The 27400-nt window shown below is 43.7% G+C and overlaps 1 protein-coding gene and 1 long non-coding RNA gene across 3 annotated transcripts; one reads left to right on the top strand and one right to left on the bottom strand.

Moving 5' to 3' along the window:
- Positions 1-146: 146 nt before the first annotated feature.
- RNF34 (ring finger protein 34) lies at positions 147-23587 on the bottom strand. Of its 2 annotated transcripts, XM_008004985.3 has the most exons (7): positions 23452-23587; positions 20860-20928; positions 8828-9046; positions 7298-7705; positions 4161-4265; positions 3717-3918; positions 147-1119 (listed from the first exon to the last, which is right to left on the bottom strand). In XM_008004985.3, the coding sequence occupies exons 2-7, from the start codon at positions 20866-20868 to the stop codon at positions 929-931; spliced, it is 1134 nt and encodes a 377-aa protein (XP_008003176.3). In that variant the 5' UTR covers positions 20869-20928; positions 23452-23587; the 3' UTR covers positions 147-928. The 2 variants fall into 2 exon arrangements, with proteins under 2 accessions (XP_008003176.3, XP_008003177.3); XM_008004986.3 differs by lacking the exon at positions 20860-20928 and having other exon boundaries at positions 23452-23575.
- Positions 23588-23692: 105 nt separating this feature from the next.
- LOC140712805 (uncharacterized) lies at positions 23693-25014 on the top strand. The gene is made up of 2 exons (XR_012094608.1): positions 23693-24060; positions 24335-25014. It is a non-coding gene; the product is annotated as an uncharacterized lncRNA (long non-coding RNA).
- The last annotated feature ends 2386 nt before the right edge of the window (positions 25015-27400 follow it).

Raw genomic sequence — 27400 nt, 5'->3', positions numbered from 1 at the left:
TCAACCTCACAAGGTGTGAGCCACTGCACCCCATGTGACATCTTTGAAGGTGCTCCCACCATCTCTTCTGAAGAGGGGTGCTAGGCCAGGGCGCAGATACCCATTCATACTGTACGCTTCTGATTTAGGAACTGACCAAGACAATGTAAACAAAAGCTTTTAAAACTAATTTTATTCCTAAAGTTAAAATCAGCTAGCGGGTAGCACTGAAAATACACCTTCACTATACAAAACAGTGTAAACTGATTACACATTGATAAGGAATTTAGCACACACTTCTAATAAAAGAAGCTAGATGCAGCCCTTGCTATAAAAAGCTATACCTGAACAAAAATGGACATGTGGAGTCTAAGGCCCTGGCAGTCGACTAGAGAATGTCAGTTGTTCCCAATTATGTTTAAATGCAGAAACAGCAACAATGTGGAAACCTTACATTCATCAAATGTTAGCATTTAAAATATACATGACTAATAAAGTGAACATTCAGAGGAGCCACTGTTCAGCATGTTCCATGTCGGCCACTTGTGGACACTGATCTCATCCAAAGAGGACAGAAGTTTCAAACATCTGAGCAGTTTAAGTTAAAAATAGGATGAAGGAGAAATAAGAGAACAGGATAAGTGTCCTCCCAAGACAACAGTGGCTGATGCCCACATGGCACAAACAGGCTGACTTCAATGAGTGTTCATGGGATGTGTGATAAAGCCCAGCTGAGCCCGGAAGCTCACGTGTCCACAGGCAGACAGGCTCACGGCATGGACCAATGTTTCCACAACTCAGGATGGATCTTTCTGTCCCCACTTAGTAGTGAAAATAACGTTTAAAAATAGCTTCAGCCTTTGAACAGTAGCTTTCCAGTCCCTTCTGTGCATTGAAATGTTTGGGGTCAAGTTTGGGGGTGACTGTCCTGGTGAGGGGAGCCTCAGTTTCAGGACTTGAACACGTGCACGGCTCGCACCACATACTGCCGGCAGATGGGACACTCACTCATGCGCTTGCCACACTTGGTGCAGGTAACCATGTGCCCACACTCCAGCAGGACACAGTCGATGACGGCATCCATGCAGATGCGACACAGGCTGTCGTCTTCCTCATCCTGCAGCTGCAGCCGCTCACCATCTGAAAGGCAACAGAGAGCTAAAGCCTCGGCTTTGGGCATGGCTGGCCAGCTAGCCACCCTCCCCTTCCAAAGCTGAGCACCCACCTGCTGAATGACCACTGCAGGCCCAATGCCACCCCAGTGTTGTACAAGAAATGATCCCAACTTCTCTGCACTTTGGTTCTCTCCACTAGAAAAGGCAATGATAAAAGCTATACCTCAGGGTTTTGTAAAGAATAAAATGCTTGAAGTACCCAACAAATGTTAGTTATGTATTTCTATTTTATCTTTGTCTAATTCAAGACGTTTGTGATAGGGATATATTACTTCTGTAACTAGAAAAAGAAACCCTCAGCTGGTCTTCTGCAGATGGGCTTTGGAGTCAGGATGCTACTGGAATTTAACTCAGTTGCCCCAGCTTTGTATCCCTGGGAACATCACAGTCTCCGGAGCCTCATCTCAGTAGGAAAAGGAGCCTTAGTTGCCCCCATAGGAAAGTTAGGAATAATTGTGCATCCTTCCTTCCCTAGCCTTAGAATCATCTCAAGCCACCCGTGTTCCTTGCCCTGCTGAAGTCTAACTTGAAAGAGATAGGCTGTCCTGGCTCTTGGCCCACCTTTACATCTGAGAAAATATAGTCTGTGAATAAGAAAGACTACGAATAAGTTAAAGTTAACCCCAGCCTGAGATGTGGCCATAGGGCTATGGATTTGGGTGCTTCCCTTTCTACAGGTCAGAGGAGATCGAAGGGAATCATGAATAGTTGGAACAGAACAGGAATTCAAGCTTGAAAGGTCAGTAGTCTCTAGATTTAAGAGAAGTGTTTTACTGCCATTCATGGGAAGAGATTCTTGTGATCTGGGGTCTTAGTTCATGGCCCACGACTACTGGTGTGGACCTGGGGAGAAAGGATCTATGGGATGAGATGGCAGATATGCCAATGGAGAAGGCACTAGGCAACTCAAGATGAAATCAGAGTGGGCGTTGGTCTCCCCTTCTGTGTGGAGGGTTCCTTCCCACTCTTTAGAACTTAGGAAAGCAGAGGAGCCAGCGTCTTGTCAGGGATATGGGAACAATCTTGGTATCAGTGACTTGGAGCCAGTCAAGCTAGGAAAGATGCCAACTGTGCTCAAAACAAAATGTGTGTTCCACCCAAGCCAGAGATTGAACTAGGGTTAGATTATACAGTGAGTTAATGGAGAAGGACACTGGAAAACATGCTATCATAATAAAAACCATGTTATATCCTACACCACAAACTACTTAAGGGTGGGAGTGGCATTATCGTTGTACACTATACATAGTTGTTGTTTACATTTATGAAGTAAACTGACTTCTCCCCTCACTGCCAGAAAACCATTTCCCAGCCAGTAGCCTAGGATTTCTGAAAGCTCTGAGGATGAAGATTCCTGCATCTACCATTGTGACATCATCTTAGAAGTAGGATTGCCAAAATACTTTGTGCACCTTCTGGGCATAAACGTGTTCCTCAACAAATGCTGTATTATAACCAGCTTTTAAAAGAGAAAACTCAAAATGATAAAAGTTAATAATGGGAGGGCTGTTGAAGCTAGACAGGAACATAAGATTTGTTAGTCTGAATACCACTGAGGGCTAGGCATGGTAGCCCTTGCCTAGTTCAGCACTAGTCTGGGCAACATAGTGAGACCCTGTCTCAATTTAAAAATATTGAAGTACACATATTATTTTTTACAATTAAAAAGAAAAAAATAAAATACAACTGAATTATTTTTTCTTGTCCATAAATGTTCCATGGGCTTGATCATGTTACCAGCTGAGGGAGAATTTCTGTGCCAAATTTCATCAATACATAGTTCAGAAGTTTTTGTTCTGTTTTGTTTTGTTTATGAGACAGTCTTGCTCCGTCACCTAGGCTGGAGTGCAGTGGTATGACTATGGCTCCCTGCAGGCTCAAGCAGTCCTCCCCACTCGGCCTCCCAAGTAGCTGGGACCACAGGTTGGTGCCACCACATCAGGTTTTTTTGGTTTTGTTTTTTTTGTAGGGATGGGATCTCTCTCTGTTGCCCAAGCTGGTCTCAAACTCCTGGGCTCAAGTGATCCTCCCGCCTCAGCCTCCCAAAGTCCTAGAATTACAGGTGTGAGCCACCACACCCAGCCTAGTTGAGAAGTTCTTAACCTCAGCTTTTTGTGACTTAAACAAAGAAATCTACAAATAGTTGATGCTAAGAACTATGTAACAGCTGGGCTATAGGGAATTTTCCCCCTACTGTTAGATTTAAAAGTTGAGAGAACCAAGGTACTGGCCGGCCAAAGGCATTAGTGAGAAAATAAGCATTTTTACAGAGACTAGGAATTTAATTAGGGTTCTAACAAATAGTTAATTATAGTAAGAAAAACCAAATTGAGTAATTTTCTAACCCACTTGGCAGTGGTGGTCTCGCAGACACAATGAACATCACATAATGAAGTTACTACTTTCCAGATCTATAAACAGGCTCATGTAACTAACTGATACTCAGTAAAATGGTTCACAGCTTTCTCAAAAATAAATTTGACTTAATTGTGACAGAAACAACCCAGTTTTTAAAAGCCTAAGGAAAAATACTATAGGGAAAAAATGAAAAGATCAACCTACAGGACTTTTGGTTTTCTTCATTCTCTTTGTATAACCGGTTTACTTTCTCTACCAGTTCCCATTTTTCACAACAGCCAGAATAGTTGACAAAATTCCGAGCCAGAATTTCCTTCAGCTGGCGCACGCTCATCCCTTCCACATCATCAAGGCTTGACAAGTCAGACAGCGAAGCTCTCGCTCTCTCCTTGGAGAGCCCGGGGTTCTGAAACCACAGAGCATCCATTAGCCCTGGTCCCACAAGTCCAGACCCTCCTCACTCTAAACTCATCACTGGCCCTGAATATTCTCCCAGTCATCTCAGCAGTCCTAGAAGTGTTTCAGTATACTGTCCTACATTCAAACCAGAAGAAACATCCTATTCTAATCTAGAGAAAGTCCACAGGGTACCCTCCCTTCCTGTCAGGTTGACATGTCAGGGAAACCAAATTTTATAGGTGGCCTCACCCGATCCTCCACGTTTTCATCATCATCATCATCATCATCCTCCTCCTCCTCCTCATCGTCGTCATCATCATCTTCCGTGTTTGCTGAAGTGATTTCACTTTGTACCTACACTTACACAATGTATCTCATTAGGTCAGGAATCAATCCGTATTTATCACTAGAGAAAACCTTGCCATCGACGCTCCCCATGATGACCAGAAAGCCAGCATAATCCACATCTTTGGATTCTGAATGCTGCTGAACCTTCCAAAGAGTTGGGTCTTTTTTTTTTTTTTTTTTTTTTTTTGAGACGGAGTCTTGCTTTGTCGCCCAGGCTGGAGTGCGGTGGCGCGATCTCGGCTCACTGCAAACTCCGCCTCCCGGGTTCATGCCATTCTCCTGCCTCAGCCTCCAAGTAGCTGGGACTACAGGCGCGCACCACCACGCCCGGCTAATTTTTTGTATTTTTAGTAGAGAGAGGGTTTCACCGTGTTAGCCACGATGGTCTTGATCTCCTGACCTTGTGATCCACCCGCCTTAGCCTCCCAAAGTGCTGGGATTACAGGCGTCAGCCACCGCGCCCGACCCAAGAGTTGGGTCTTACAAAATTGCATGAAGAACCTACCTTCCATAAAGTTAGCTCAAAACACAAATTCCTGTGTGTGTGTGTAAAGTTATAAAATCTAACCAAAGTATTGACTCTCTCAGGAAGGTCCCATAATGGAATGCCAAAGCCATTAAGGATATGCGACGGCACTGTGTCATTATCAAAGCACCTGTAAATGGCTAGTTTAACTGGAGCCTATAAGATGCAGACAGAAAAAAGCTAAAGCTCTTGACAGGTCAGCCCAAGCATCAGGGGCATCTGATTTTAAAGATCTCAGTCCTAACACAGCGTACTTAAGACAATCTAATTCCAATGAAGGCTTTCTAGACTTCACTGATAGCTGAGGCTAATTCTAGTTTTTAAAATTTCTCAATCAGAATGCTTTAGAAAAAACAAATCTCTTCAGTTTGGGTTATGTGCCTTCTTTCACATATTTTCTTTTGACTATATTTTGACAATAGCTCTACAATAAGCTAGGTCAGTTCCCAATTTCAAACATTCCACCCCAGCTCATGCCTGTAATCCCAGCACTTTGGGAGGCTGAGGCGGGTGGATCACAAGGTCAGAAGTTCAAGACCAGCCTGGCCAATATGGTGAAACCCTGTCTCTACTAAAAAAAAAAAAAAATACAAACATTAGCTGGGCATGGTGGCATGTACCTGTAGTCCCAGCTCCTTGGCAGGCTGAGGCAGGAGAATGGCCTGAACCTGGGAGGTGGAGCTTGCAGTGAGCCAACACTGTGCCACTGCACTCCAGCCTGGGTGACAGAATAAGACTCTGTCTCAAAAAAAAAAAAAAGTATGTGTGTATATATATGTGTGTATATATACATATATGTGTATATATATACATATGTGTGTGTGTGTGTATATATTCCACCCCACTGATTCCCAGGTACCATATTGTAGCATCCAGCAATCCACACCACCCAAATGGTGGTGTATACCCAAAAGGAGTACGTAAGTCAGGTATGCCTTATGTTTGCAGCATAAATATGCCAATTCCCATTTGGGACAATAATAAAACTCCCCGCTTAGACTTATCTAATTGACGATTACAGTATGTGTTGCTTGACGACTAGGAGACATTCTGGGAAATGTGTCCCTAGGCGATTTTGTCATTGTGCAAACATCACAGTGTACTTCCACAAACCTAGATGGCACAGCCTGCTACATACCTAGGCTATAGGGCATGGCCAGCTACAAAGCCATACATCACGTTAGTGTACTGAATACTGTAGGCAGCTATAACACAGTAATAAGTATTTGTGCATCTAAACATATCTAAACACAAAAAAGGTGAAATAAAAATATGGTATTATAATCTTACAGGACCACTGCTGGGTATGTGGTCTATCATTGACCAAAACATTATTAGAGGACACAGGACTATATCTAGAAGGCAGTTAGACCAAATTTCCCTCTGCATTTATTCATTTACTAATTAAAAGACACTCTTGGCCAGATGCGGTTGGCTCATGCCTGTAATCTTAGCACTTAGGCCAAGGCAGGTAGATCACCTGAGGTCAGGAGTTCGAGACCAGCCTGACCAATATGGTGAAACCCCATCTCTACTAAAAATACAAAAATTAACTGTGTGTAATCCTAGCTACTCGGAAGACTGAGGCAGGAGAATCACTTGAACCCAGTGGGATGGAGGTTGCAGTGAACTGAGATCTCGCCACTTCACTCCAGCCTGGGCAACAGAGTGAGACTCTGTCTCAAAAAAAAAAAAAAGTCTTGCTATGTTGCCCAGGCTGGGGGTACAGTGGCTATTCACAGTTGTGATCATGGTACACCTGTAGCCTCATACTCCTGAACTAAAGCAATCCTCCTGCCTCAGCCTCCCAAGTATCAGATTGCAGGCTCACACCACCTCATCCAGCTTTCTTCTACTTTTAATAACCCCCTTCTTAGAAAAGAAAATTAAATGAGAAAAAATTTGTTCAAAACATTTCTTTCAGCAGTTTAGAATCACTCACATACAAGTAAATATTAATTACAAGCCCTTACATGTTATTCAGTCAGGATGCCCAAGAACCTCATTGGGACAATATTATTAATTACAATCAGTAAATAGCTACATTTTTTCACTAATTCAGATGGCTCTTTCATTAACTAAATTAGAACAGTTTCACCGTAGCAAGGCAAATGGGCATGAGGCTAACTGACACTACTGATTGTTTTCTGTGGTCACTGAAACATCTGTACTAACACACAACACCACACATGTGTATGTGCTGCTTTTTCACAGCCATTTCTTCAACAGTTAGTGTCTAACTGTATAAGATAGAGAAACTAAGGTAACTAAGGCCAAGAGACTGATGAGCTATTTTGGAACCCTTCAGACAGCAGACTTTGGAGCCACCTAGCACCTCAGCAGACACTATACATAGGACAGCCTTTAAGTGTAGAGTTCAGCTGGGTGTAGAAGGTCCACTCCAGCACATGACTTGAAGTTTATCAGAAGTTGTCAAGCACTAAAGGCCCCACCATATATGGCCAAGAGTAAGCGTGCCGGGCCCTGGGTGTCATTAGTTACTCCCTCGTACCTGTGCCGGCACTCCAGATCTGGACGTCTGGTCTCCATCCATAAGCTCTCCCTGAAACGAAGACATAGTAGCAGAGGGGGCGGTATAGTTTGAAAAAAACGAACGTGTAAAAAAGCTAGAAGTCTGGGACCTTGAAGAATTCAGACTGCTTGTGTCCATGTCGTCCTCAGAGCCTAGTCCATGATGGCACAGCACTAGATCCACCAAGTCTTCCTTCTCACGACAGGTATCTATGGGTATATTTCTCAGAATGAGATACTGCCGCAGGTCCTTCACCTTCAGTCGCATTAACTGAGGGCGCTGAAATGCTGTCTCTTGTAATAAGTGACAAGTAGAACATCTACGGAGATTTTCTTGTAAAACTGAACAAACGGAGCAAAAATCCTTCTTGCAGTCACAGCAAACATGCTGAAGAAAGAAAAGCATTTGATGATAGCAAAATATAAACCATTATGAAAACATGAGTTTTCTTTCTGCCTTCTATTAAAGTTTAATTTTAGTTCTTAGCAAAGTCCCCAATGGCACCAGACTATTTCCACAGGCATTTTCATGTTCCAAAAGCCATGAAAATCAAAATAATTCAATGCCAAGGCAGTCTGAATTCACAGAAGTTCTAATATAGGACTTTAAGAAAAACACACTCTTGTGTTAATGAATTAAAACCTTTCCACCCCTTGGTATAAACATGTAATTAACAAAACAGAGCTTGAACCACATAGAGCAGAAAGCATAATCACACTTCCTGGTCTTTTCCTACATGAACAATTTCCCCATTTAAGAGCAGAAGACAAAAAGCATAACACAACCTGAGAGGGAAAGAGAAAGGCAACTGATCTCTCAAGGTCAATCCAAGAAAATACAGGACCCACTAATACAGTGATCGGTAAACTACACAGCCTAATCACAAAGCCATGCCACTGCAGAAGCTTAAGAGGGCATTAAGATGTGGTTGTTTCCGCTCAGTGCATTGTTCCCACAAGCTAACATTTGTTTTTCCTTAAGTATTTCAAAAGACTAAACTAATGATCAAAGAGAACAAGGAGGCCTACCAATATGAGGTTCTCTGAATGACTATCTTAGTGAAAATAACTGTTAGCTAAGTATTTTATGTTGAATCTCTAAAGAGTAGTTAATTTATTGCATTCATTTCTTCATTTGAAAGTTAAGGTAGGGATACTTTTTTGAAACTTGAATCTGAATCACAGTTACAGTAAATCATTTGTGAACAAAACTACAGACTAATAAATGTATTGCTTTAGGAAATAAACATCATCATGGAGAATAAAATGACACAAACAGGTCAAAGTTCAGGAGAAAGGATGCCTGAACATGAGACATGTCTAGTCAGAAAACTTGAGCGGTAATATAATCCCTCCAAATTAAGTACTTTTCTAGATGGAAAATGGCTAATGGAACTAAGCTTTTGATATTTTTACAAACAGAAATGAAAATTCACTAGCTATTCAAAATAACCTACAATCAAGAATTCTGACCCATGTGTCTTGTTATGTAACATTTCATCCAACTCACCTTCTTTCTAAAGACTGAAAATGAAAGTCCACAGGCTTTACAAACTATGTTGGGCCCTTCTGTAGCTGCTGGTGGGTAGGTGGAAAACTCAGGGTTTGGTGTAAATCTGAATGGACCAGTGGCTCCTGCAAATCCTGACTGCTGGCCTCTGACAGCTCCAGTTCCCATGACTTCATTCAGCAGCCCACAGCACGAAGCCCACATAGACGTGGCACCCGCCTGAAAAGGAACACAAATCCCACAGTTTAAAGCTAAGTGGAATCTGGGCTCTCTGGGATCCTCAGGGAATACTATTCTGGAGAGGTAAGTGTGCCCTCAATAACTTTGAGATTACTATATTCTTCTGGGCACTGAAATTTCAAGCCATTTGGAAAGAACTAATTTTCTGCTATTTCCAAAGAATATCTGGCATTGCCAATACCCATGATCTCTTGTTAAACAAAAGGAAAAGAGAACATGATCCAAATCTTATAAAACAAAAAACCTACATACCCACCCAAAACAGATACATGTACACATGCACGTTTAAAAAAAAAAAAAAAAAAGACTGGATAAAAGTCTGTCCTCTGCTATATTTGGGATATGCATATACTTAAAATTCTTCATTTTTCATCTGAAATTCAAATTTTCCAGGCATGCTGTATTTTACCTGGCAACATTAGGCTGGTGGCCACTGCACTAGACACCACAGTTCTACAGTCTAAGGCAGATTTTCTCAGCTATTATTTAACAGAAATAACATCAATTTGTTTATTTATTTAAAAACAGGGTCTCGCTCTGTCACCCAGGCTGGAGTGCAGTGGCACGATCTCAGCTCACTGCAACCTGCGCCTCCTGGGTTCAAGCAATTCTCCTGCCTCAGCCTCCCGAGTAGCTAGGATTACAGGCACACGCCACACACTCGGCTAATTTATTTTTAGTAGAGATGGGGTTTCACCATGTTGTCCAGGCTGTTCTCAAATGCCTGGCCTCAAGTGATCCGCCCACCTCGGCCTCCTAAAGTGCTGGGATTACAGGTGTGAGCCACTATGCCAGGCCTATAAATTTAAATTACTTCATTTCCTTAAACCTCTGTTTTTGCATTTGTAACTGAGTATAATATACTATGGGATATGTAAATAATTTTTTTAAATGACTAGGAAAACATCAAAACACCAACTGAAACTCTCTAGATTTTATTTATTTTTTTACCTGAAGTTGTAGACAAACCAGAATAGATTTTAATGTATTATGTGTAATTTATTTTCTCTGAAATTTTCTCTACTTTCCAAATTCTTTTTTTTTCTTTTTTTTTTTTTTGAGACAGAACTTCGCTCTTGTTGCCCAGACCGGAGTGCAATGGCACGATCTCGGTTAACTGCAACCTCCACCTCCCAGGATCAAGCGATTCTCCTGCCTCAGCCTCCCGAGTAACTGGGATTACAGGCACCTGCCATGTCCAGCTAATTTTTTGTATTTTTGGTAGACAACATGGGGCTTCACCATGTTGACCATGGCTGGTCTCGAACTCCTGACCTCAGGTGATCCACCCACCTCGGCCTCCCAAAGTGCTGGAATTACAGGCATGAGCCACCGTGCCCAGCCTCCTAGCTTTCAACGAGGGCCAAAGGCACAAGAATGGCTTGAATTTGGGAGGCAGAGATTGTCGTGATCCAAGATCACTCCACTGCACTCCAGGCTGGGCGACAGAGTGAGAGTCTGTCTCAAAATAAAAAAACAAAACAAAAAAAACAGCAACAACAGGAAAGTACTTTTTATTCTACCTTTTCAAACTGAAGATACTAAACATGATTTTTAATGACTTGATAAACATGATGACCTTCCAAGGCGTAAGGGCTATTTGCCACTCCACTAAATGGCCCAGAACTAATGTATTGCTTGCTATGGTTTTTTGCTTGTCTCTTCCCTCTCTCTGAGCCACCATGGCTATCACTATACCTGCCCAGAGTAACCTGTCTCTTTTTTAACTGCAGTCTCAGAAACCTGATAACCACAGTTGTTACAAGTATATATAAAAGAATAAATTTTCAGTGAGGGCCAAAGGCATTTTCCCATGCTTAAAATAAAAGCTACAGTGTTTAGAACGAATAGGCTTTTGCTCCTTGTCCTAATTCTTAAGCATATTCTAGAATCTAGATAATGTGATAGGTAATGGAAGTCGAGATAGCTGAGGTATTATTTAAAATGGCAGCACATAATAATACAGTTCCATTTATTTTATTATCTGATTCTGTCAAACATTTACTGTTTGTCCAGCAAGCTCTTAAAACAAAAACCAAATAAAAAGCCCTCAACCTTAAAAGGCAAAAGGCAATTTGGAATGCAAAAGAAGGATAAAGGCTGTTTCTGCTATTACCCAGAAGTAATGTTGTACTGTAAAGAACAAACCACAACACAAGGTTCAGTCTGAAGTATCAAAGCCAAGGATTTCAATATTATAAATCTTCACACCCTATAATTCTCAAGAAATAGTGATGCCTTTAAAAGTCAGATAAAGCTGTGCGCAGTGGCGCATGCCTGTAATCCCAGCACTTTGGGAGGCCAAGGCGAGTGGATCATGAGGTCAGGAGTTCAAGAGCAGTCTGGCCAACATAGTGAAGCCCCCTTCTCTACTAAAAATACAAAAATTAGTGGGCCAGGCACGGTGGCTCACGCCTGTAATCCCAGCACTTTGGGAGGCTGAGGCAGGCAGATCATGAGGTCAGGAGATCAAGACCATCCTGGCTAATAGGGTGAAACCCCGTCTCTACTAAAAATATAAAAAATTAACGAGGCGTGGTGGTGGGCGCCTGTAGTCCCAGCTACTCGGGAGGCTGAGGCAGGAGAATGGTGTGAACCCGGGGGGCGGACCTTGCCATGAGCTAAGATCGCGCCACTGTACTCCAGCCTGGGTGACAGAGCAAGACTCCATCTCAAAAAAAATTAATAATAATAAAGTTAGTGTTCTTTTAAGTAAAGGATTCATCCACAGTTCTTTAGAGTATGCACTCTTAAAACAACCGGAAAAACTTTGTTTTAAAACATTCAGTTTGCATGTTACATTTTTTGGGGAAAAAAATACTTCAACTGCAGAAAATACTCCCAGGATAAGCTTCGCTTCATTCCAGGAGTTAATAGAAGTGCAGTTTTGCAAAGCTTTAGCTTCCTACTAATGTAGCTACGAAACCAACAGCTCTCTCAGCTTGTATCCCCTTCTAATTCATGTCTGATGTTGCCTCCTGGACTATAGTGAAAGTTCCTCATGGACAAAAACTTATCTTTCTCCTGCTCCTCTTTCTACCGTCCTGTGACTGACAAATAACTGTGTAAAAAATTTCTATTATCTCTTCACAGGCAGTGTAACATTATTAAAATTTTACATGCTACTTAGAAAGTTCAAAATGTGTTTTTTGGTAAAGAAGACCAAAAATCTCAAATGACACTCTCTTTTAAAAGCAGCACTCTCAGAAATTATGACCTTTTTATCAGGGATAGTTTTACAATGAATTAGGGAAGGATACAATTTTTCAAACCATGTTAGTGAGTATGAGCATTAACATTCTAGGCTGAAATTTTTTTTTTTTCCAACTACACAGCTCTGGTAAAGGGAATAGAAGGACTTATTTTGGGAAAACAGATGGATTCCCTGTGTAGATACCAATTTTGGAGGGGGACAATTTTGTCCCATTCCTCATGTTTCTATACAAGGAAGGGAATTTCCTCTTGGTTCCCCAGAAAGAAAATGAAGAAAAACACTTAATTCAGCCACTTATTATAAAATAAAAATTTAAAACAGCCCAGGAATAGTGGCTCACACCTGTAATCCCAGCACTTTAGGTGGCCAAGGTGGGAGGATTGTTTGAGGCCAGGTCAAGACCAGCTGGGCAACAACAGGGAGACTCTATCTCTACAGAAAATACAATTAGCCAGGTGTGGTGGCATGTGCCTGTGGTCCCAGCTACTCGGAGGCTGAGGCAAAAGGATCGCTTGAGCCTGGAAGGTCAAAGCTATGGTGAGCTATGCTTACACCACCACATTCCAGCCCGGGTGACAGAGTGAGACTCTGTCTCAAAAACAAATAAACAAAAAAGCCCAAGTCAACCTCCAAAGTATCCCAGGCAAAAATGATGCTATAACCCAATATTTGGTACAACTCAGATACATATTAACTATTGTCAGCCAAATACTACAGAAATAGAAAGGAAAGAAGCAATCCTGAAAAATTCAGGTTGCACCCTCATTAGGATCTGTGAACTTAAATTTGGGCAAAATCTTCCAATGAAAGCATGATCTCCCAATGAGAGAATAACCTTAGCAAATCCACTTACAGTTATTCTCTCTGAGAGGAGCATTTGCAACACTCCAGCTTTCTGGAAAGTTCAGAAATTTGAAGCAGGGGAAGCCCCTGTCACTAGTTTATTTGAAATATTTTTCTTTCCCATCCAGCTTTTTTTTTTTTTTTTTTTTTTTTTTTAAAGAGACAGAGTCTTGCTCTGTTGCCCAGGCTGGAGTGCAGTGGCACAATCTCGGCTCACTGCAACCTCTGCTTCCCGGGTTCAAGTGATTCTCCCGTTTCAGCCTCCCGAGTAGCCAAGATTACAGGCACACACCACCACACCCAGCTAATTTTTGTATTTTTAATAGAGACGGGGTTTCACCATGTTGGTTAGGCTGCTCTCAACTCCTGACCTCGTGATCCCCCCGCCTCAGCCTCCCAAAGTGCTGGGATTACAGGCATGAGCCACTGTGCCCGGCCCCATCCAGCATATTTGAAAATCTTAATTTCCATCTCCCCTTTAAGTCCCATGTTTCCTGGCATCCCAGTGCTGAAATGAACAGAATTTCTTTACATTCATTTCAGCACTGAGGTGCTAGGAAACACTGCCCCCGCTGCCCTTCGTTGGAAGGGGTGTTTTAGTCCTGTACCTTGGTAGCTGCTGTACCTCTTGCTAAGGGCTTGTCTAGGGTTGTGAAACTGCCCTTAAGAGAGTGCTTTTCAGCCTCGGCTGCACGTTGGACTCACCAGGCAAGTCTTTAAAAATACTGATGCCTGGGGTCCCAGCCCCAGAGATTTTGATTTCACTGGTCTGTGGTACAGCCTGGGCACCAGAACTTTTTTGAAAACTCCCTGGGTAATTCTGATATACAGGCCAGGTTAAAAGCTTAAGACCTGCTCAGTCAAAGGGAAGATGTCTTCTTCCTGCCTATACTGTTTCAGCTGGAACATCACCCTCCACAAATTCCTGAGTGGAAAGGGCTGTGGTTACTTTGGAAGCCCGTGGCCCTAGAGTTCTGGGACTAATGCCTCAGCCACATGCTCCCCAAGAGCTGTCTACATGTTTTTCTGTTGTGGGATATGTAGTATTTCACATCCCACTTTGGTTTTACCCAATCCTTTAAGAAAGGGTCAGCTAAGTTTTGGCCGGGCGTTGTAGTTCATGCCTATAATCCTAGCAGTTTGGGAGGCCAAGGTTGGCACGTCACCTGAGGTCAGGAGTTTGAGACCAGCCTGGCCAACTGGGTAAAACCCTGTCTCTACTAAAAATACAAAAATTAGCCGGGCGTGGTGATGCACGCCTGTGGTCCAAGCTACTCGAGAGGCTGAGGCAGGAGAATTGTTTGAACCTGGGAGCTGGAGGTTGCAGTGAGCAGAGATCACACCACTGCACCATTGCACTCTAGCCTGGGCAACCGAGCAAGACTCCATCTCCCCCCCTCAAAAAAAAAGGGTCAGCTGAGTTGTTAACAATCTAATCTGATTCTTCAATGAATCCCTTTCCTTTTTACAACATATTGGCCTGTAACTTTTACTGGACTTTGGTGCTCGCCTTGATTTTATTTGCTCTTTGCTTTTGGGCCCAAACTTTTATTTCCCACCTTAACTCCTCTGCATGTTTTCTTGTGTGAAATCTCCCAATATTAGGAGAAAGTCAGTGATTTCTGGGTCTATCAAAAGCACCCATTGTTCAAAATATTTTTGTCCTTCTTCACCTCCAGGTTGAAGAATCCATCCAAAAGATAAATCCTTCCAAGCTTGGACTTCATCTACCTGGTTCTCCTTTAGTATGTTTCATCTTCTTGTACTTTCTCATAAATTTCAGAAATTTATTCCGCATGTCCCCTCAGGGCAAAGGCATCTCTACCTTCAACTGTCACCCTGACATTCACCTAATAGTGCTTGAAGTGTCCTATACTGATTAATCTTTCCCCCTTAAATCTGTCCACATTTTCTAGTTTTTATTTATTTATTTATTTGTTTGTTTGTTTGTTTTTGAGAGAGTTTCACTCTTGTTACCCAGGCTGGAGTGCAGTGGTACGATCTCAGTTCACTGCAACCTCTGCCTCTTGGGTGTAAGTGATTCTCGTGCCTCAGCCTCCCGAATAGCTGTGATTACAAGTGCCCGACACCACACCCTGGTAATTTTTTGTATTTTTAGTAGAGACGAGGTTTCACCATGCTGGTCAGGCTGGTCTCGAACTCCTGACCTCAGGTGATCCGCCTGCCTTGGCCTCCCAAAGTGTTGGGATTACAGGTGTGAGCCACCGCACCCAGCCATTTATTTTTATTTTTTTAGAGATGGGGTCTTGATATGCTGCCCAGGCTGATCTCAAACTCCAGGGCTCAAGGGATCCTTCTGTTTCAGCCTCCCAAATCACTGGGATTACGGGCATGAGCTACCATGCTTGGCCTATATTTTCTCTTATGTCTTGACGGAACCAATAAAAGCAGTTGGAGAACTATTTAAGAGACCATTTCGCCAAGAGTTTATTGAATCTGAGCTCTTACAGTGGAGAGGGGGACAAGGGATGGGGAGAACATACGCCAATCTATTTTCTGAGCTCTTCACACTCTGCCTCTATTATATTTCCTTGGAACCCTGTTACCGTGTCCAATAGGGTCATAACCAACAAGGATCCCCCTTCTGCACCCTCCTTTTAAAAGCTTTAGAGACCTAAGTTCATGTTCTTTCCTGTTCCATTTCTGTCTTCCCTATACTTCAAGATCTTCCTCCAGTTAAATTAGCCTGTATTCCTTTATTTTTCTTTTATTCACTCATTGCTTCCATATTGATAGTAAGACTGAAGCATCTTCTACAAACCACTCCATTTCCTCCTAGATTTTGAGCAAACCCAATTCCTAGAAAGACAGCATACTAGGTGGAGCCCTTGGGCTTCCGAATTTGCAGTCAGTTCACTGAGTTGTATACTAGGCATACCCCCACCTTTGGCTTCTGACAGTACACTAGGCATACCCCTTTGGCTTCTGAATTTGCAGTCGATTCACTGGCCTCAATTCCAAAGTGGTGTCTTCTTTATGGAAGGGTCATCATCCATTATTTGTTCATTGGGGGAAAAAATCCTACAGTTATTCCTCCATGAATAAAGCCCAAAGCCAGATCTCTGAAAAGCCTGGAACTTTGAAAATGCAAGCCATGATCTGGGCTTCCATGAGCTACTTGGGGAACTTAGTTGGCAGCAAAACTCCATGGGTTATACCACATGAATCCAAGTGGTATTTAAGAAGTATAACCCTTTTTCTAACAGGTTAGAAAGAACAATAATCTGGGGAAAGGGGAGGGAGGGAGGAAGGGAACAAGGGGTGAAAAACTATTGGGTACTGTGTTCACTACCTGCTGACGGGACCAATTGTAACCCAAACTTTGGCATCACTCAGTATACCCATGTAACAAATCTGTACATGTACCCCCAAATCTAAAAGTTGAAATTGTATTTTAAAAAAAGAACACTAATCTGTGAAGACAGCTAAATTTCCTCTCTTGACCATGAATGTAGTTTAAAACAACACAGAGAATAAGAGAATGAGGCAACTGTCTGCCTATGCCTGGCACAAAACTCCAAGCTCAGAGAATTTACCTGTGTCGGGAGTTTATTTTCTAGCCATTAATGATTACTAAAAATAAATGACTTGTTCTTGATAGTCTAATCCCTTTCCTACCCACTCTCTTAAGCCAAAGCAGCTCTCAGTAGAACAGCCATAGGACCATGGTCTGCCTGGCTTCTATCAGTTAAAAACCAGGTATCATATTAAAAACTTACACCTAGCAGGGCACGGTGGCTCACGCCTGTAATCCTAGCACTTTGGGAGGCTGAAGTGGGCGGACTGCCTGAGCTCAGGAGTTCAAGACCAGTGTGGGCAACATGGTGAAACACCATCTCTACTGAAATACAAAAAGTCAGTCGGGCATGGTGGTGGGCACCTGTAGTCCCAGCCACTTGGCAGGTTGAGGCACGAGAATCATTTGAACTGGGAGGTGGAGGTTGCAGTGAGCTGAGATGACGCCACTGTACTCCATCCTGGGTGACTGAGCAAGACTCTATCTCAAAAAAAAAAAACCAAAAACAAAAACTTACACATCCCGGCCGGGCATGGTGGCTCACGCCTGTAATCCCAGCACTTTGGGAGGCCAAGATGGGTGATCACGAGGTCAGGAAATCAAGACCATCCTGGCCAACATAGTGAAACCCCATCTCCACTAAAAATATAAAAATTAGCTGGGCATGGTAGTGCATGCCTGTAATCCCAGCTACTTGGGAGGCGGAGGCAGGAGAATCCCTTGAACCAGGGAGTTGGAGGTTGCAATGAGCCGAGATCGCACCATAGCACTCTAGCCTGGTGACAGAGCAAGACTCCGTCTCAAAAAAAAAAACAAAAAAAAAAACCTTACACATCTCATAACAAGAAATTACATTCTAAAACCTGCCTTGGACTGCCTCAGACACCTAGATATCCTCCTGTCATTCTCGTATCCAATGCCAGTTCTCTTTTCTTCAAAGACAGTGCACCAAGATTTTAGGGAGCCAGTAACAGTACCTTTTTTCCACATCCAACTTGGAGCTAATTAAGAAATAAGACAGAGGCTGGGTACAGTGGCTCACGCCTGTAATCCAGCACTTTGGGAGGCTGAGGCAGGATGATCATCTGAAGTCAGGAGTTCCAGACCAGCCTGGTCAACATGGTGAAACCCCGTCTCTACTAAAAATACAAAAACTAGCCAGGCATGGTGGTGTATGCCTGTAATCCCAGCTACTCGGAAGGGTAAGGCAGGAGAATTGCTTGAACCTGGGAGGCAGAGGTTGCAGTAAGCAAAGACTGTACCACTGCACTCCAGCCTAGGTGACAGAGCAAGACCCTGGTCTCAAAAAAAAAAAAAAAAGAAGAAATAAGACAAATAGAAGTTAAAATGTTTGGCTTTACTGATAGCATCAACTGGAGAACAGGACCTTAGCTCTGCAGCCAACAAGTCTGGATAATATACAGCTGACCAAGAGCAGCTTACCACCTAGTTGAGTGGAGACCAGAATTCCATCTTCACTACAGGAAGACAGATGTGAGAAGGTCCCAGAAAGTACTGAGCCAAGCATGTCAGTTCCTTCCCTGAAACTCCTCAATATTCAAGTCCCCCTTTTTCCTCCAGTAGCAGAGACTGACAGTGTTTCTCCCATACTGTTCCTTTCCCAAAAATGAATTAGAAGCCCCCTCTCCTCTGTAGGAGCCAAGGGGAGGAAGCAAATGGGAGGGGGAAGAATACAAACCTAAATAATCTGCATAAGAGTAGGAATGACAGTTTCTGGCCAATAAGGTTATAAGGACTCTCTCGGGTTCCTCAGTCAGATTCAAATAATATAAGCCCATGAAACATCATTACAGTCAACAAAAACAAGAGGAAAGGTGTTCTGTTTCTTTGTAAGAGCAGTAGCCCAGCTCATTTCTGGCACAGTGCCAGGATTTTCAAATGGCCTCAAGGTTCAGCTGTCTTTGCTTCTGTGTGTGTATAATCTAATATGCTTTCAGAATCCCTGTGGGGAGAAAATACTTCAAAATGCTCAATTTAAAGAATTCACAAGTTTACCACAAATTTTTTTTTTTTTTTTTTTTTTGAGACGGAGTCTCGCTCTGTCGCCCGGGCTGGAGTGCAGTGGCCGGATCTCAGCTCACTGCAAGCTCCGCCTCCCAGGTTCACGCCATTCTCCTGCCTCAGCCTCCCGAGTAGCTGGGACTACAGGCGCCCGCCACCTCGCCCGGCTAGTTTTCTGTATTTTTTAGTAGAGACGGGGTTTCACCGGGTTAGCCAGGATGGTCTCGATCTCCTGACCTCATGATCCGCCCGTCTCGGCCTCCCAAAGTGCTGGGATTACAGGCTTGAGCCACCGCGCCCGGCTACAAATTTTCAATCCTAAACTACATCAGGATGTGATCCCTTTTAATGATTCCATTAAATATAGTACCAACCAGCCAGACTGGAACGAAAAATCAGAAGAGCTATGGTGGTTTCCATAAAAATTAAATGACAGGCTAGGCGCAGTGGCTCACACCTCTAATCCCAGCACTGTAGGAGGCTGAGACGGGTGGGATCACTTGAGGTCAGGAGTTTGAGACCAGCCTAGCCAAGATGGTGAAACCCGGTCTCTACTAAAAATACCAAAAAAAATTAGCTGGGTATGGTGGTGCGTGCCTGTAGTCCCAGCTACACAGGAGGCTGAGGCAGGAGAATCATTTGAATGTGGGAGGTGGAGGATGCAGTGAACCAAAATGGTGCCATTGCACTCCAGCCTGGGCAACAGAGACTCCATCTCAAAAAAAAAATTTTTTTTTTTTGGGGGAGAGAAGGAAAAAGAAAGTTTATGAGTATGAAAACAGAAAACTAGGCCGGGTATGGTGGCTCAAGCCTGTAATCCTAGCAGTTTAGGAGGCCGAGGCAGGCGGACTGCCTGAGTTCAGGAGTTTTAGACCAGCCTGGGCAACATGGTGACACCCCATCTCTACTAAAATACAAAACAATAAATAAATAAATAAATTAGCCGGGCGTGGCAGCTACTCAGGAAGCTGAGGCAGGAGAACTGCTTGAACCTGGGAGGCAGATGTTGCAGTGAGCTGAGATCGTGTCACTACATTCCAGCCTGAAGACAGAGTGAGACTCCGTCTCAAAAAAAAAAAAGAAAGAAACAGAAAACTAAATGATCTACGTCATTCACTTTTTATTAAACTAGGTAAATAGCAATGTAATAATAATGCCATAGATTCTTCTCATAAGAGTCTACCTTGCTTGCCATAACTCTAAGTTAAATATGTTATTTACATAGTTATTTTAAGGATGAACCTAGAAGTTTTAAATTCAAAAATAATTGTCTCGGATGCTACATGAATCTACAAGGACCAAGGAGGGATACAGTTCTTCCACCAGTGAAAGCTTCCTCAGAGAACTCACCCACTGTATGTTCAGGGTTTGTTTTAAACTCTGGACAACCTTAAGTTTGCTAAAACTCAATGTTCTGTGTTAAACGACAGGAAAAAGATGTATTAAATCTTAGCAACAGTGATATAAAATAATCAGTTTTACAGTTTAATCCTTGGTTAGGTTAAACTTTCCTACATAACTTAAAGCAAAGCAGGAAAAACAGCTGACAAAGCAAATCTTTATCCTTTTTTTTTTTTTTTTTTTTTTGAGACAGAGTCTCACTCTGTCGCCCAGGCTGGAGTACAGTAGCGTCATCTTGGCTCACTGCAAGCTCCGCCTCCTGGGTTCACGCCATTCTCCTGCCTCAGACTCCCCAGGAGCTGGGACTACAGGCGCCCGCCACCACGCCTGGCTAATTTTTTGTATTTTTAGTAGAGACAGGGTTTCACCATGTTAGCCAGGATGGTCTCCATCTCCTGACCTTGTGATCTGCCTGCCTCGGCCTCCCAAAGTGCTGGGATTACAGGCGTGAGCCACTGCGCCCGGCCTCTTTATCCTATTTAGAGTCATTTGAGAAACATATGTTCCTTAGAATGTGAAAGGATTTCTTATCAAAACTGCTGCTTCAACTGAAATACAATATGCAGGGACCTAACTCTTTCTTAGTGACCAAATATCCGACCATATACCACAAAGGAAGAAATTCTACATCCTAAATTATTTCTCTCATACCATTTGGACATTAAGCAGGTTGCAAAAACAGATGATGAACTCTAAAACGTAATACTTTTAGACAAGACATTGGTCAAACTGATAGATTATTACAATAATGTGTGCTATAGATATAAATGTTACCTTCCTCATGCTTGGATTTTTGTTTTCTTTTTTTAACAGTATACTTGATCCTTAGCACCACTCCCCCACCTTTCAGAGAAAAAAAAAAGGAAAAGGAATTACATTCAGTAGATTACTTTCTCCTTGATAGCTCATTTTGAGCTTGGAAGAACAAATGAGATTAGCACAATTAACGGTGAGATCAATATAAATAAGGAAAAATGGGAAAAAGGATTAAATCAAATTAACACAGAGCACCAATTTGGATTTTTTTTTTTTTATCCCTTATGGGAAATTGATTGGATGTGATTGTAAGGTTAAAAAGTTACTTGAGTCTGAGAGGTAAGACCTATTTCAAAACATCAGTTTCTAAACCAAACCAAACCAAACCAAACCATAACACCAAAGGGAGAAAGTAAATACCCATTCCACACATACACTAAAACCAGCTGCTCTAGGTTTGAGTGAACATGTACTTATCTATATAATTGCTTAGCTTTTTTTGTTTTTAACTGCTTAACTTTTTTTTTCCTTTTTTTCTTTTTAAAATAATTTTTAATAGAGACAGGGTTTTGCTATGTTGGCCAAGCTGGTCTCGAACTCCTGATCTCAAGTAATCCGCCTGCCTCGGCCTCCCGAAGTGCTGGGATTACAGGCATGAGCCACTGCGCCCGGCCAGATATACTTGCTTAGCTTTTAATGTAATTTTAATTCCACAGAAAGAAGTATTTCCTTACATGAACATTCACATGTTAGCATTCCATGACATCAGGAATCAGTCTCTGCCCAGAAATCTACAGATGAGCATACTCACAATTAAACAATTTCAATATAAATCAACATTAAGTTAAATAATAAACATTTAACAGCCCAAATCCTAAATGGTGTAAACCCAGTTTCACGAAAACAAAAGCATCATTTATAACTGTCATCTTGCACAGGCTGATGTCTATTCAGGTCTGTATTTTGCTTCTGAAAATACATATCTTTTCTACAGTTTCAATTGCCACCCAACTTTGTTTCTAAAATTTCAACTTGGAAAGTAATACCTTCCACTTCAATTCAAAAACCACGTCTGTTTTCAAAGAACTTGTTTAAAAATTTCAACACTGGACTTGTCCCTAATTCTTTCCTTGGATAGTTAGTTCCTTAATGGGCCCCAAATTTAGTATTAATAAAGATACTGACATTCTTCGAGGCATTAAAGATCCCTGCTTTGTTTTTGGATCTTAACACGGCAGAGGCTGGTTTTCAGGAAATAAAGCTACTTTCTAGATATTTTAATAGATATTTCAAGCTGGAATAATATTTTATAACTAAACTGGAAAGTTAAAAATAAGCTTTTACAATATCCTTGTACTTCAAGGCACAGTTCCAAAGTTACCTATTGCAAAAATATTCCTTGCTTTCTGTAGCCAGAAGTATCCTTTCTTGCTCCTAAGGGTTTTGCCTCCGCTTTTTTTTTTTTTTTTTTTTTTTGATACCTATAGCCGTCTCCCTTGTAATATGATTACTTGCAAATAACTCTTCTTTTGAATGGTAAACTCCTTCCCAAGGGGTGGGACTGTATTTTGAATTACTTCTCCTCACCATGTCTCACTCTTGGCTAACGCACAGAAAACGTTCAACAAAATATATGCTGAATTTCTGTGACCAGTCGACACTCCTTTTCAATCTTCCATTGTAAATCTTCGACGCTTTATGGAGATAGCGTTAATCTAGCAGCTCACCTGCTAGATGACCCACCCCCAGCACACCTCTGCACTGAGATTAACGAAATCGTCTAGGTCTGAAAGTTATCATCGCCTTATGACTCATCCCACTTGGTTTGAGTTCGGCAAATGAATCAATACCTGAGCTGACTACTGTTCACAGAGCTCTTCAGAACTCTCAGCGATCGGGTTGAGAATCATCTCTCAGAAGTAGGCCGGAACCCCCGCTCCCTTTCTCCCTTTTCTTCAACTTCTCATCAGTAATGCTCCCACGCTCTCACTCCCACCTTGGAGAACTCAAGCTGCCAAATTCCTTGCTGCGTTTACCTAGCGGCGATGGAGGCACATCCAGCCTTCTCTAGGTCGCGGCCCCGACGTGCAGCCTAAGAAGCACCCCTTCCGGGTGGCATCCCCGCCCTGAGAGTTCTCTAACCCGTTAACCTGGCCCCGGCCTCACCACCCCCTGCACCCCTCCTGTTCTCCTCGGTCCCACGATGTCCCCAGCACTTGGGTTAGCTCAAGGACTCGCGGCGGGAGAGGGCACGCCGCGCGCCAAGGGACCAAGGCTGAGGCGAGCCCTGGTGGCTCTGCCTCAGGCCCCCGAGGAGGCGCACAGGGCCCGGCGCAGAGAGAGGCCCACCCGGCGCGAACACTGGGGGCGCCCGGCTTCTCCCCACCGCTCGGGTCGCTGACGGGGGTGGCACTGGAGGAGCTCAAGAGGGTCCGGGAGCCTGCCCTGGGCCGGTTGGGGCCCCTGAAGCCGGGCGGGCGACCCCCCTCAGCGCAGCTCTCCGAGATGCCGACTAGGTAACCGCTAAGGCGGAAAGAAAGGAGGCGCTTCAGGTGCCCTGGCTGGATAGGATTGGCGAGGAGAGTCTGTCCGGCTCCACCGGCCCCTCACCTTCATGGCCGCGACCGCCTCGGCTCGGCCGGCTCTACCAGGAAACTCAGCACCATAGCAGCTCTTCGCACTGCCGACCTCCTTCCCTCTGGGCGGCGATTACGGCGCCTCTGGAGGCGACCGAGCGTCCGGACGTAAGGGGCGTGTTCACGCTCGCCACGGGCCCTGGTAAAAGCTCAGAGCGGCGGCCAAGGTGGCCAATAGGAATCCGGCTTTCGGGGGGCCGGTCACCAGAGCCAATGAAGCGACAGGGATGGGGCGGGGCCTCTGGCGTTTCCTCCTGGCTGCGGGTGCAGGGGGAGGATTCTTTTCCGCCCCGAGCGGAGACCTGCGGACCTGGGCGTGGCGGGAGGTGCCCTCCGCAGCCGCTTTCTCGGTAGGGTGTTTGAAGTGGGAGACAGCGTCCCCTGAGGAAGCTGCTGCGGCTTTCTGGGCTAGGTGGTCAAGTTTCCGGGGAGGAGAGCGCGGCAAGGGCCGTGGTGATTTGAACACGCCGGTTGGCTCGAAGGCTTTTGTTATGACCGTCAGAGCAGGGCCTCAGATTTCCTTCCCAGATGTTCCCGCGTTCACGCTCGGTGATGACCTCGGGGCTCCTCACTCGTGGGTCCGGTAAGGAGCGGCAGCTGCACTTGCTAGGACGCGGCCTTTAAAAACAAGCCTTATTGAAAACACTTAGAAAACCAAGGGCTCTCAAATCCCAAGAGCTCTTTGAAAGGCTGTATTCAAAATAACCAAAATCGTAGCACAATGAAAGAATTTGCGCGAGCAATTGGAATTGCCTTTGGACAGAGAAACTGAGGTTGTAATTAAGGTATCGATTTATTCAGCTATACTGGATGACAGTTTATTTTCCTACACCTTTTTTATTTTTTATTTTTGACAGGGTCTTGCTCTTGCCCAGGCTGGAGTAGAATGGCGTGATCTCTGCTCACTGCAACCCCCCCTCCGGGTTCAAAGGATTCTCCTGCCTCTGCCTCCCAAGTAGCTGGTACTTCGGGCGCCCGCCACCACGCCCTGCTAATTTTTTCTAGTTTTAGTAGAGACTGGTTTTCACTGTGTTGGCCAGGCTGGTCTCGAACTCCTGGCCTCAGGTGAGCCGTCCACCTTGGCCTTCCAATGTGCTGGGATTAGCCACCGGGCCCAGCCGATTTTCCTACAATTTTTAATCTCACCTCTAACTTAACCGGTATTTAATATTTTAAACATGAAAAAGTCAATTCGCTCTTCATGAGGACCTAAGACTATTCTGTTGCTTATAGATTTGCTTCGACAGTTGTGCTATATTAGATTAAAAGACAGGGAGAGAGAGAGAGTGCGCGCCAGGCCACTTCCTTAAACTGAAATAATGCATCCGAGTATGTATTTCTCTTGCTTCAAGTGCTGCTCAGATATTGTAATGTAACTTCTTATCCAGAATAGTCCTAGGTTTTCTTTTTTGGAAAAATGCACAGAAAGCCTTTCATTCACGATGCAGGACGCAGCTGAACTTCATTGGAAGAGAAAGTATTAATTAATTTTCCTAATGATCTAGACACAAAGAAACTCAATAAAAATGTTATTGGGGTACAAAGCCATGGTTGTCCATCATTAGAAAAGGCCTGGCAGGTCTATCGCCAGAGATAATAAGCACATGAAAAGATGCTCAACATCACTAACTATCAGGGAAATGCAAATCAAATCCATGGATACCACTGTGCGCCTACAAGGATGGGTAACATTAAAAAGAAAGAAAATAGATGGTGAAGATGTGGAGAATTTGGAATCTTCACACATGAATGGTGAGAATGTAAAATGGTGCAGCTGCTATGAAAATGTCTGACAATTCTTCAAAAATGTTAAAACATACAGAGTTACCATAAGACCCAGCAATTCCACTCCTAGGTGTGTACCCAAGAGAAATGAAAACCTAGGTCCACAGAAAAACGTACATGCTTATGGTTCTTAGCAGCATTATTCATAATAGCCAAAAAGTAAAAACAACCCAAATGTCCATTATCTGAGAAATGGTTAAAGGAAGTGTGGTCTCTCTATGCAGTGGAATATTATTAGACCAAAAAAGGAATGAAGTACTGATACATATTGCAACATGGATGAACCTTGAAAACATGATGTGGCTGGGCCCGGTGGCTCATGCCTGTAATCCCAGCACTTCAGGAGGCCAAGGCGGGCGGATCACCTGAGGTCAGAAGTTCGAGACCAGCCTGGCCAACATGACAAACCCTGTCTCTACTAAAAATACAATAAATAAATAAATAAAAATACAAAAAGTAGCTGGATGTGGTGGCGCATGCCTGTAATCTCAGCTACTCGGGAGCCAGAGGTGGGAGAATCTCTTGAACCCAGGAGGTCGAGGCTGCAGTGAGCCAAAATCGCTCTACTGCACTCCAGCCTGAGCGACAGAGCGAGGCCCTGTCTCGAAAGGAAAAGAAAAAAGAAAAATCATGCTAAGTGAAAAAAACTAGACACAAAAAGATTACATATTGTATGATTCCATTTACAGGAAATGTCCAGAATAAGCCAACCCATAGAGATAGAAAGTAGAGTAGTGATTAAGGTCTCTGAAGGAGCAGGGGGGAAATGGAGTGACTGCTGCTAGACACAGGTTTCTTTTGGGGTAATGAAAACATTCTAGGCCGGGTGTGATGGCTCATGCCCACAATCTGAGCACTTTGGGAGGCTGAGACGGGAGGATCACTTGAACCTGGGAGTTTGAGACCAGCCTGGGCAACATAAGGAGATCCCATCTCTACAAAACATAAAAACAAAAATCAATGGGGTATGGTGGTGCACACCTGTAGTCCCAGCTACTCGGGAGGCTGAGGTAGGAGGATCACTTGTGCCCAGGAGGTCGAGGCTGCAGTGAGCCACTGTACTCCAGCCTGGGTGACAGAATGAGACCCTGCTCAAAAAAAAAAAAAAGAAAATTCTAAAATTAGCTATGTGAATGGTTGTACAGCTCTGTGAGTATACTTAAAACTATTGAATTGTATAATTTAAACGGGTGTATTATATGGTATGTGAATTATATCTCAATAAAGCTGTTAATACTGAGGAACAACACAAAAGGAAGAGTTAATGCAGCTGGAAAGTGGCCACAGAAGGACAATGAAAACAACCAAGGGTAGGGAGAAACTTAAGTATCAGGGGAACATTTAAAACAGTGCAATACTTGGGAAGATTTGTTTTATTTTGTCCCCAGCACACAGATCTGTATCTAGCATAAGCAAGCTCTCAATAAATGGTGTTTGATTTTGTTGTTGTTGTTGTTGTTGAAACAGAGTCTCCCTCTGTCACCCAGCTGGAGTGCGGTGGTGTAGTCTCTGCTCACTGCAAGCTCTGCCTCTCAGGTTCAAGTGATTCTCCTGCCTCAGCCTCCCGAGTATCTGGGATGACAGGCGCGTGCCACACACCCGGGTAACTTTTGTATTTTTAGTAGAGGCAGTGTTTCACCATGTTGGCCAGGCTGGTCTCGAACTCCTGACCCCAAGTGATCTGCCCACTTTGGCCTCCCAAAGTGTTGGGATTACAGGCATGAGCCACCGTGCCCAGCTGAATTGTGTTTTTTTGTTTTTGTTTTTGTTTTTTGTCTTTGGTTTTGGGTTTTTTGTTTGTTTGTTTGTTTTTTTTGAGACGGAGTCTCGCTCTGTCGCCCAGGCTGGAGTGCAGTGGCCAGATCTCAGCTCACTGCAAGCTCCGCCTTCCGGGTTCATGCCATTCTCCTGCCTCAGCCTCCCAAGTAGCTGGGACTACAGGCGCCCGCCACCTCGCCCGGCTAGTTTTTTGTATTTTTTAGTAGAGACGGGTTTTCACTGGGTTAGCCAGATGGTCTCGATCTCCTGACCTCGTGATCTGCCATCTCGGCCTCCCAAAGTGCTGGGGTTACAGGCTTGAGCCACCGTGCCTGGCCGGTTTTGGTTTTTTTTGAGACAGAGTCTCACTCTGTCGCCTA

The sequence above is a fragment of the Chlorocebus sabaeus genome, chromosome 11 (assembly GCF_047675955.1).
Source record: "Chlorocebus sabaeus isolate Y175 chromosome 11, mChlSab1.0.hap1, whole genome shotgun sequence".
NCBI lineage: Eukaryota > Metazoa > Chordata > Mammalia > Primates > Cercopithecidae > Chlorocebus > Chlorocebus sabaeus.
Note: the sequence above shows the minus strand (reverse complement) of the source record. Positions and strands in the feature narration are given on the sequence as shown.